General features: G+C 34.9%; 1 protein-coding gene across 8 annotated transcripts in view; it reads left to right on the forward strand.

Annotated features, from left to right (window-relative positions):
- The window catches only part of LOC114335103 (kinesin-like protein unc-104), a 380,719-nt gene that overhangs the window by 329,887 nt on the left and 38,332 nt on the right, over window positions 1-12,500 (forward strand). For all 8 annotated transcript variants that reach the window (XM_050655714.1, XM_050655720.1, XM_050655713.1 and 5 more), the window contains 4 exons: window positions 6,681-6,936; window positions 8,641-8,731; window positions 8,813-9,163; window positions 11,244-11,552. In XM_050655714.1, the coding sequence (XP_050511671.1) occupies window positions 6,681-6,936; window positions 8,641-8,731; window positions 8,813-9,163; window positions 11,244-11,552 (1,007 nt within the window). The remainder of the gene's footprint in view (window positions 1-6,680; window positions 6,937-8,640; window positions 8,732-8,812; window positions 9,164-11,243; window positions 11,553-12,500) is intronic.

Consider the following 12,500-nt stretch of genomic DNA (forward strand, 5'->3'; position numbering starts at 1 on the left):
GGGTAGCGACTACACTAACAAATCAGTCTCTGTCGAATGTGAGTCTAAACGAAGATGTTATTATTATTTATTATTTTTATTATTATACAATAATATCGAGCCAAAGCAGAGCTTATATGGCTCAAAGTACAAAAATAATTGTAGGTCTTAAACTAAATAATATAACATAAATAATAAAAGTTGTTACAACAATAGCAAATTAAAAAAGATACAAAAATTAGAAAGTAAGTATACCTAAAAATTACAAATTTTTTTCTCATAAAAAAAACATAAAATATATCCTTATATTTTACAACTATTTTAACAAAAATTGCTAACATTACACATACAATGTCCAGTTAGTTCTCATCAAACCTGTTTTTGAAACTATTTAAGCTAATAGCCCCTACGATGTCATCACTTAAACTGTTCCATTTATCAAAAACTCGATTTACCAAAAAGTTTTGCCTTACAGTAGTTTTAAAATGTTCCTTTTTCAATTTATAGTGATGACCTCGTAGTCTAGCATCTTCGCTGATATTAAAAAAATTCGATGTTCCCCAAAATTCTCCCCTAAGAATTCTGTAAGTAGATATTAAATCACCTCTCTCTCTTCTATGAGTCAATGGAGACAACTTAAGCTTTCTTAATCGAGTTTCATAGCTTAATCTTGCATAATTAAAAGGTAGCTTAGTAGCTCTTCGTTGTACTCCTTCTAATAAATTAATATCTCTTTGTAAATGAGGTGACCAAACAGATACCGCAAATTCCAGGTGAGGTCTGACATAACTTTTATAGAGTTTCAAAAACAAGTCTGGAGACATTCTAGGAAAAGCTTTTGATATGAGGTATAAAGCAGAGTTAGCTTTACCGACTACTTTTGCTGTTTGAGTAGATCAACTTAACGTTTGGTTGACCGTAACGCCCAAATCATTAACTTCCTGTACCGATTTCAGAGGAACTCCATCCAAAAAATATGTTATATGTGGATTATTATATCCACATTGAACAACACAACACTTACACGAATTTATTGGAATAGCCCATTTCATGCTCCATTCTGATAGCTGATTAAGGTCACTCTGAAGAGCATTAACAATATCGGGACAGTAATATAACTTTAAATCGTCGGCATATGAAACTGATTTTGACTGCCATCCGCACGTTAAATCAGATACGTACAACAAAAACAGAATAGGCCCTAATATTGATCCCTGAGGGACACCACTGGCTACCGCACGTGGAACACTGCAGTCATTTTCCACTTTGACCGAAAAAGTTCTTTCAGAAAGGAAGTTTTCTAACCACAATAGCAACTCACCACGCACGCCGTAATGTTCTAGCTTCAGCATTAATTTTTGTATGAGTACCTTATCAAATGCACGGGAAAAATCTATATAAATAATGTCAATCGGTTCATATCGGTCCAAAGATAAAGTCCATTCATTAAGAGAGTGAAGAAGGTTGCTAATTACAGAACGGTTCGGCAGAAATCCGTGTTGAGAGACTGGAATAACATTATGCTCTAACCAAAAGGATATTAATTTATTAGCTATTAATTTTTCCATTATTTTAACTGATGTTGGTGGAACTGTTACTGGGCGATAATTAGACGAAAGGAGTTTATTTCCACTTTTATATATCGGTGTTACTATACCAGATTTCCATGAAGCTGGTATTGAATTTTTTTTTCAAAGATTTGGCCAATAAAGCTGCCATTGGAGGCGCTAAACTATCTGCACAATTATGATATAACAATGGTGAAATATTTTCCGATCCAGGAGACGCAGTAGTCTTTAAAGAACATAATACCTCTCTAACCAATTCAGTAGAGATGTCAATTGTTGATAAACTCTCCATTATTCTATCAGTAGTGGGCAAACCTGAAAACGCAGCATCCGTGTCAACTGTAAAAGCAGTGGAAAAAGTCTCAGCAAATAACTCACAAACCTCTTCTTTTAAACATATGTTGAATCAAGGCCGGTCCAGTCTCTGATATTTCTAAGCCAAGAAATCTGGCGCCTACCGGGACCCCGTTTTTCTTCAATTTTAAGGCTGATTTATGTTAAAACGGGGACGTGGACGACACGGCGGTTTATGGGACACGTTAAGGAATCGTCTGATATGAAAAGCATTGGCTAACTTTATTGGTTTTACAACGAAACGCGGTAACACCGGGGAGAGCCGGGGCACGTGCGCTTTCTATTGTTCTACGGAACGTATCGTGTACGCCCCGTCCTAACATGAATCGGCCTTTATCCTGGATGATCAGTTGCGCGAGGCGGTACTTTTCGTTTCTCATTATGTGTCCCAGGTAGCTAACTTTTCTAACTTTGGTGATCTTTAGCAGCTCCCTATCTGTACCTATTTTCCTCAGAACATTTTTGTTGGTGGTGGTGGTTGTCCAAGGTATTTTTAAGATTCTTTTATAAAGCCAGAGTTCAAAGGCTTCTAACTTATTCATCAGCGTTACATTGGGTGTCTAGGCCTCCGTTCCATACAAAAGTTACGACTTAAATACTTATGTTTATCATAAATAAACTTTGTGATATCGTAGACCTATCCTATTTGAAGTCTCAACTATTTTGTCTAACCATCATCAATAGCGTTTCCCCTATCCCTATTGATTGTTGTTATATCTTATACAACTTTTGTTATTTGTTTTGGTACTTTTGGTTTAGCGTCTGTTTTTATATGCGCTATAATAGTACCAATTTCCTTATTAATAAGTTACGTTCCAAGTACTGTTATATTTTATTCCTTTTTCATATCTAAATTAATTTCCTAAACCGTATGTATGGACTGAATTGAAGTTATATTTCAGCTGTTTAGTTTTTCTTGCTTTATTTTACTTAATCCGCACATGACTTATATAATTACGGTAAAGGTTTCGGTCCAATTGTAGGTACCCCTGATCGTAGAGGAGCGAAAACCGCTATATTATGTTGTAGTTCTTAAACCATACCATACATTTTTCGTGCGCTGGCTCTATGTATTTTCTATTAATTCAGCCAACTTACAGTTCAGTTTTAGTACTACTATACTCTGGTTTTGTAGCGACCTGTCGCCTTTCAGAATAGATTAATGCATGAGTGTTCACTGAGCTGTGAGATTCTATCTTTCACCATACTACCATTACTACTACTACTACTATCGGCCAACTCGATTTCACTTGTAACATTCAATTCAAAGTCACAGATCATTTGGATTTTATACTGCATGCATTTAATATGTAATTAGAATCAAGCCACATGCCTTTTGGGATTTTATACTACATGCGTTTAAAATATCTCTCTTGCTAGCGTGTGATTCGAACTAACAACCAGTCCTAAAATAGTAATCGCGAATATATGTCATATAAGCTTTATCATCCTAGAAGTCTTACAATTCACTATTCTAAATGGGAAATAAGCCACAATTTAACTAAAAAAATTATAAAATAAAAATGTATATCATTTTTATTCAGTTGCAATGCGAAGGCAAAACAATCTTACTTTTCAATTAGAATACGGAGTGCAGTCCAGTCCCTTGAATCGCGATTTTCGGCTCTTATTGGAGCCTTCATCGGAAGAAACGTAGGCACTGTTCTCCATATTTTAACTGATTCGTATCGAGAGGTTTTCCCACCCATTGCAACTGAAGTGATGATAGTAGGTGGCTAGCGCCATCTGGCATTGAAAGACGAAGTAGTTTTCAATCCTAATAGTAAATTATTAATATTGAAAATATTAAAAATATTACTAAAAGATTTTTAAATTGAAAACTTATTGGTACACTTTCCTGGTGACACCTCCAAGACTTCTACAATTTGCAAGTCAAATGGATGCTGCAGTGAAGGCGAGAGAGAAGGAATTCTACACTATGCAATTCACATCCCCCGTCTGCAGCTGGTAAAGTTCCAACAGAAAAATGCACCTAGTTACTCTACGGAGTAATACGACTATAAAATAAAAATGTATATCATTTTTATTCAGTTGCAATGCGAAGGCAAGACAATCTTACTTTTCAATTAGAATACGGAGTGCAGTCCAGTCCCTTGAATCACGATTTTCGGCTCTTATTGGAGCCTTCATCGGAAGAAACGTAGGCACTGTTCTCCATATTTTAACTGATTCGTATCGAGAGGTTTTCCCACCCATTGCAACTGAAGTGATGATAGTAGGTGGCTAGCGCCATCTGGCATTGAAAGACGAAGTAGTTTTCAATCCTAATAGTAAATTATTAATACTGAAAATATTAAAAATATTATCTCTCGTCTTCACTGCAGCATCCATTTGACTTGCAAATTGTAGAAGTCTTGGAGGTGTCACCAGGAAAGTGTACCAATAAGTTTTCAATTTAAAAATCTTTTAGTAATATTTTTAATATTTTCAATATTAATAATTTACTATTAGGATTGAAAACTACTTCGTCTTTCAATGCCAGATGGCGCTAGCCACCTACTATCATCACTTCAGTTGCAATGGGTGGGAAAACCTCTCGATACGAATCAGTTAAAATATGGAGAACAGTGCCTACGTTTCTTCCGATAAAGGCTCCAATAAGAGCCGAAAATCGCGATTCAAGGGACTGGACTGCACTCCGTATTCTAATTGAAAAGTAAGATTGTTTTGCCTTCGCATTGCAACTGAATAAAAATGATATACATTTTTATTTTTTATTTTATAGTCGTATTACTCCGTAGAGTAACTAGGTGCATTTTTCCGTTGGAACTTTACCAGCTGCAGACGGGGGATGTGAATTGCATAGTGTAGAATTCCTTCCCTCTCGTCTTCACTGCAGCATCCATTTGACTTGCAAATTGTAGAAGTCTTGGAGGTGTCACCAGGAAAGTGTACCAACAAGTTTTCAATTTAAAAATCTTTTAGTAATATTTTTAATATTTTCAATATTAATAATTTACTATTAGGATTGAAAACTACTTCGTCTAAAAAAATTATTTTATTAGTTAAATTGTGGCTTATTTACTATTTAGAATAGTTAATTGCAAAAATTCCACAAAGAAATAGCTTCAGAACAACACCTAGAATTCTTTTTTGCCTCGACGAAGAGCATCCGTTGCCGTTTGCTGAGTAAGTAGGAGCGAACCCAATAAGATCTTATTTTCTCTTTGGCGTTGTAATAAAATATCAATAAGTCTTCAGGATCACTTGATTAAGAGGTGCAAATACTTTGACTTTGAAAAATTAATTCCCTGTAGATTTTTCAATATCTACATAACCTATGACGAAGTGCATCTCTTACGCTTAGCATGGACAACGACTTCTGTGCGGGTTATTTAAATTCCAATAAATGCCCTGGATATACAGATTTGTTCACTACCTCCTGTATTCGTGATGTGATATATGCCTCTATGCCTCTAAGTGCAGTTTGTTCTTCGTACACATTTTTTATGCGTATACGAATGTTAATAATATGTTATATCAAGCCTCATTTTAAGGAAAAAATGGTGGTGGTCTTGTCATATTTGGGTGAGGCCTTTCATATTGGAATTTCTGAAAAATAAATAATAGAATCTAGAAAGACTAAGTAAGAATTATTGCTACAGTTACATCTTAAAGTCTTTTTCTTCTTCTTCTTCTTTTTGTATAGACATGACTCTGTCTGTTTTTCAATGAGCCTCCAGTAAGTGGTCGTTCCATCATTTTCGTGGTCTTCCCACTGATCGTCTTCCTATTGGGGAACCGTCTCTCGCCGTCCTTACTACTCTATTTGTTGTCATTCGGCTTATGTCGTCATTCCATTCTACTCTTCTGTTTCTTACCCAGTTATTAATGTTCTTCACCTTGCATCTCCGTCGTATATCTGTACTTCTAGCTCTGTTCCATAGTGTCTTGCCATCGATTTTTCGAAGAGTTTTCATCTCAGCTCTTTCGAGCAATATATTTGTCCTCTCTGTGTCAGGTCGTGTTTCTGTCCGGATATGTCATTATTGGTCTGATGATTGTTTTGTAAGTTCTGCCTTTCATTTCTTTTCCTACAATTTTATTTCTCCATATTGTGTCTTTCAGACAATCTGCGGCTCTGTTGCTCTATTCACTTGATCCTCCACTTCTGTTTCGAGCTTTCTGTAACTAGATAGTGTGATGCCTAGCTATTTAAACTCCATCAGTTGTTATAATATCTGACCCTCCAGCTCCAATTTACATCTTATTGGATTTGCTGTTATAACCAGCATACGTTGTAAATCATCTTCACTTTGGGAGATTAGTATGCATGATATATATCTGCATAACAGATTATTTTAAGTTGTTTTTCTCCTCTTTGGTTTTGGTATCATTTTTTAGTTTTCATTCTTTTCATCCGTGATCAGGTTGAACAACAAAGAATTCAGGGACTCCCCCTGTCTTATCCCATTGCCAGCTTCAATTAGGTCAGTCTTAAAGTCAGATATAGTTTATTAAAGTCAGATATACATAACATGGTTTTATTGTTGTATCCCTAGCCCTCTTGGTATTTATCTTTGTATTTATATCTGCTATCAAATGTAATCAACATGAAATCACATTTTCTTTTATTTTTTGTTTTCTTAGTACATAATGTTAGGTTCAGTGTGTTTCGTCTTGTTGTCTTGTTGTTGGACTCTTAGAAAGCCACCTGATCGCAATTCATAATTAAATCATTATCATCTGCCAAATTAATCATTTAGTAAATTTTTATCTCTGACCTTTCTTATAATTAATTTAATATATTTTTTGTAGATATTATGGATCGTAATATAAGAAACATGGAAGAAAGAATTGTTGAAGGTCAAAACAACATAGATCCAATTAAACTGGATGAATTGATAGAATGCGATGCCGACTCAGGTCGAGGTGATAGTTCTGTGTCTTCTGACATCAAAGAGGAAGAGCTTCCAGAACATCTTTTAATTGGAAAGGAATTCACTTTTAGAGTTACAGTACTACAAGCTGTTGGAATATCTCAGGAGTATGCTGATGTTTTCTGCCAATTTAAGTAAGTATACTGGTCTTCTTGCTCCATCATACTTAATCGATAAACCGCCACACACACCAGCCGCATCACAACTGGCTCATACGGTGAGATTTTTTCTGCTGCTACTGCGTTACCTAATACCAAGATGTGATATCGCTGTGCCTAGGATAAACGAGACAAAAAGAGGTGGCCCAAAAGAGGACTTAAAATGAGGAATCTTCTGATTCCACAATTAAAAATGTAGACGAAGAGAGCAGACAGGCAACACCGGTCGCGGACTCTGTCGCTGTGCCAAATAGGTCTTAGTGACCCCAATCAGGGTCCTATAGACGAAACTTCAGCACAGTAAGGCAGCTTTTGCAAAACTTACTGTCGCTATGGAAAGGTTCTATGCCGACTTGATAAAAATAGGTACACCAGGGCCGAATAAAAGCAAGCCAGTAGGTAATGAAAGATACAGTAAGCCTTCTTCCAATATCGCTACAGCCTATATGGAGCCTGGGCCTCCTATAATTTGTGCTTCTACCACTGCACTGTAGTTCCAAATGTCGAAAACGTGGTCATGAACCTTTAAAAGCATATATTGTTTATACAGTTCGGAATTATTTTCGTTCTTAAGTGTTTCTGGCATCGCTGATTACGAATCTGACATTATTTTTTCTGAAAAACAAAATGGCGGATCCAACATGGAGGAAACAAATTGAAAATATCAATCAAAACGTAAATTTTTTGGTCAAATTTGGTAGTTTGAGGTCGCTGGTTACAAATCTAATATTACTTTTTTTTAACAAAATAGCGTATCCAATATGGCCGAAAGAAATTTTGTTTTAAACTGCATATTTGTTTATTTTATATTACAAGGGACTTTTAAAATTGCTGATTAGCAATATATTTTCTTTATGAAGTAAATATTCAGAACCTATTACTTATGTACAACTGCCCATACATACTCAACAATCGTCAGAATCATGTAATATGCGTCATTTCCCACTTTTGTATTCAAACAACTGCCAGCAATAGTCAATACATAGGCAGTTATAGGCAGCTAAACCAAAGTGATTCTGTATCTTCTTACTATATATTTTAAGATTAATAAACAGTCGCAGGATTATGCAGAATTTTGTACTTTTTAAATTTATCTTTACAAAATTTTGATTATTTCAAGTATATTTTCACTATTTATGCATTAACAAATTTAAGGCATTTATTGGTACTAAATCTTAAGTTAATTCATATCTTACATTACTACATACTTAAAAAAGAAGAATCTGCTTTACCGCGATAAAATTGATAAACTACAAAACGTTTTACAGCGTTTTCAATATACGTGTTCTTTTCACCTTTCTCTGCCGGCTAAAATAACCTCGAACATGGCTCACTTGTCCCTAAGCTATGAACCAGAATACATCTAGTCTGATCCTTATACATGCGTATTACGACTCTACGATAGTATGAGAAAACAACTGTAAACATGAAAATTCCTATATAGGGAATTTTTTTTCGCCTCATGACCACGTTTTCAGTATTTGGAATCACTGTGCACTGGTGGTCCTTCGCTGCTTACGTTCAACTTGTGGTTTCCATCAAGTTATGCGGCTACAGTGTTATTTTACATTTCACTCCCCCACCCTTTTCCGTAACATCCCTTTGGTCCTATCTTCAACGTTTTACCATGTTCTATATCTGATACATAATAATATGTATAAAATATTCTCGTTTTTGTAGCTTCCTTCATCGCCACGATGAGGCATTTTCAACAGAACCCGTCAAAAATACTGGAAAAGGATCACCTCTTGGCTTCTACCATGTTCAAAATGTAAGTATATATTTTATAAACCAAAAAAAAACAATACTTATAGCAAACTTTTATTTTAAATTCTTAATTTTTAAATTTTAGATTACTGTCACCGCTACAAAATCTTTTATCGACTACATAAAAAGCCAACCAATAGTTTTTGAAGTATTTGGCCATTACCAACAACATCCATTGCACAAAGATGCCAAACTCGAAGGTAGCGTTCGCCAACCTCCAAGAAGAATGCTGCCACCTTCTATTCCTATCTCTCAACCTGTTAGGTCAACTAAATTCGGTGCTTTGCCATCTCCGTGCACCGCACACATTCATGCCAAGGCTGATGTGTTAGTCTGGTTTGAAATTTGTGAGTTAGCACCTAGTGGAGAGTATGTTCCTGTGGTGGTAGAGCATAGCGATGATTTCCCATGTAGAGGATTGTTCTTATTGCACCAGGTATGTTTTTGGAGTTAATTTTGTGGCGTTTGTCTACAGGGGGCTGAAAAACATAATTAGGGCATTAGATAATAGGTGATAGCTGGCATCATAATAATTGGGAACTTGTACACGTATGGATAATAAGAGTGGCTACTAAACTTTTTATTCCTTGAGAATACTACTCATAAAAATAAGCTGCTTCTAACTAAGTGCCCCCTTGTGATAACATGCAAATGGGGTAAAATATTACTCAGACGTTCTTTGAAAAATTGAACTCGTAATGGCGATTTCATAAAAACTTTTTTGACATTCTTTTGCTATATAATATTATCTTTTAAGTTCTTGTCTTGACCATAAATGGCAATCTTGACGCAATAAATATTTAGTTTTTACAGCTTCGTGTAAAACCCCTATTATTAAATGCGCCATATAGCGCCCCCGTGAATCAGTACTTTCGTCAACTATAAAATAAATCGAGTTATCGGCCACAATTTTCCGAATTTCTCTTATGGTATCATCGTAGCAAATCTGGATAAATTTTTTTCTTGAGGTACTTTCATCGGAAATGTTAAATTTACAATATTTCTGCAAAAATGAGCTGACATTGTTCACAAAAGATCTGATACAAAAAGCCAAAGCTTATTCACACGTTTTTTTTACGGAAACATGCGTTGACATTTGCTTGCACTTGTCTTAAAACGAAAATACTTACTTCCAATTTTAGAACAAGCTCGAAAAAATACCTTTATTCCATCCCGTTTAATTCAGGATATAACTGAACCCGAACACTTACACTATAATGCACTTTTAAATTAGTCTCAATCCATACGTTTACACTGTTTGACGCGAAAACCATAAGTGAAACTAAGAGAAATGTCGGAGATTCATACAGCTACTTATTCCTAGAAGTATAATTCCTATTGTAGTAGATAAAACCTTTTATTACAACAGTATTTACGCCTAAAATGATTCAAAAAGACAGGTTTTATTTTTCGAGGAATTTGAATATACAATTTCGAGAAAGGGTCGACATAATTTCAGAAAATATTGGCATTATACTTAGGTATACCTACTTATAATGCCAATATTTTCACTAGTAATACCACTAGAGGTCAAATTATTTCCGGAAATTTTCTAAAAATATTCATGATCAAAAAAAAATTTCCGGATATTAATTTGACTTCGCGTGGTATTCGGTAAGAAAATTCCACACCAAATTTGCATTTGAAAATCCAAAGCTGCATGAACAGATTAATAGCGCGCCATAGCTTTGTCAGCAATTATTTAGGCTTTCAAATTCGTAATTTCTACTCATTGTAGTTGCATGGGAATACCATTTCAAGATAGAAAATAGTATATTCTTCAATTTTACATAAGTTTTGAGTAACTACAAGTGATAGAAAATGAATCAAAACTAAATTATGTAAACAAATAAAAACCAGTCTGTCAAAAATGTTCTGTTATTGTAAACGTCAAAAAATTTCCACTATAGGGCTTTTCATTCACAGTCATTTGTTTCGAGCTTCTGTCATGTGTCACATAATATTAATATATCTACGTCATACGTTATTGGCATATACCAATGATAGAAACCAAAGACGTATGTCGTAGATGTATTAATATTATGTGACACATGACAGAAGCTCGAAACAAATGACAATCGATGAAAAGCCCTATAATTCGCTGTTGGGTACCCCACGAGCAAAAAATTTCCGATAAAATACCTCCGTTGCCATGGTGATCTGTCAAAATAACGTATTTTGATTGGTTCAAAATTACAGGTGTGGAATTTTCATATATATACTTTAATATCCTGTAAAAATATGATATCTATGCAAAATATGCCAGATACAAAAGAATGCCTTTTGAATACATTCCGATCTCTAATTATAACCGATTGGTGAGGGTTTCGATGTTATTTTGAAGCTCGGTCCTCTTAAAAACCCAAAACAAACACTTAACTGGTGATATCCTTTTGTTACAAACGATTTAATAATTAATTTTAGTTAAACAAACTATAAACTGCGAATACCATAAGTCAATATTAACTACTTTATTTTAAAATTAACATTTAGTTTAACATCTGTATGATTTTTAGGGAATTCAACGCCGAATCAGAATAACCATCGTGCACGATCCAGCGGCGGAGATCAAATGGCGAGACGTGCGTGAGTTGGTGGTCGGTAGAATAAGAAACACACCAGAATCGGAGGAAGATGAAGATAATGATAATTCGGTTCTGTCATTAGGTCTCTTCCCTGGTGAATACCTAGAAATACCCGGAGACGATAGAGTAATGTTTAGATTCGAAGCTGCTTGGGATAGTTCCTTACATAATTCTCCATTACTAAATAGAGTAACCTCGCAAGGAGAGCAAATATTTATGACGATATCAGCTTACTTAGAGGTAAATTAATTTATTAATAAATAAAAATTATAATATCAACACTGATAATTTAATAATACAGTCGAACCCTCTTATTGGAATAGCCTTCGTGCCAAGCAAAAATATTCTTATAACCGGGATATTCTAATAACCGATCGTTGGTGACAAGCCGAAATAAATGTACCGAATATTCGTAATGATAGTACTTACATACTATGTTAACATGTATATGTATATGGTTTTAGGTCTTTTTATGTCAATAATACAGTAGTGTAACTATTAGGAACTTATTTATTAAAAACCAAATTGCATTATTCGCGGTGTGCAAGTACTTGGAGGGGATACGAGAAACGATCGTGCGTGAATAGCGGAGAAATATTGCAACTTTCTTAAATAATTCATATTGTCAATTGAAATTGTCAAATTGACGTATATTTTTTCATACCTACTGTCAATGCAATTATTATATAAAGGTAAATTTAATTACAGTGGAACCCCGTTAACTCAGATTAATCGGGACCGCGGCCGATCTGGGTTATCGAAAATCCAGGTTAGCCGGAAAATGGTAAAAATTAATAAAATATGGTATGCTTACAGATAAACTCCGTTATAATTGTCACACAGACACTGGTAAACCACGTTCGCATTCCACACAAAACCACACATACAAAGCGTCGCCAAGAGTCTCATTCTTAGCTTTATTAGCTTTGCACCGATTGTCCAAATTGTCTTTTGTTATCACTTTAAAAAAATTCTTCGATTTTAGTTCTATTTTTCTTCCAATCCGATACTGTAGATGTACCGACACCATATAATGCTGCAAGATTCGCCTTTATCAATTCTACTGAATGCTTCTAGTTTCTTTTCCATTGTCACTACAACATTTTTACGTTTTGTTGCCCTTATAGACAAAAAACACGCAAACACAAAATCTGAATAGATTTACGAACGATTACAGAACGGAAGCGA

Source organism: Diabrotica virgifera, chromosome 7 (genome assembly GCF_917563875.1).
Source record: "Diabrotica virgifera virgifera chromosome 7, PGI_DIABVI_V3a".
Classification (NCBI taxonomy): Eukaryota; Metazoa; Arthropoda; class Insecta; order Coleoptera; family Chrysomelidae; genus Diabrotica; species Diabrotica virgifera.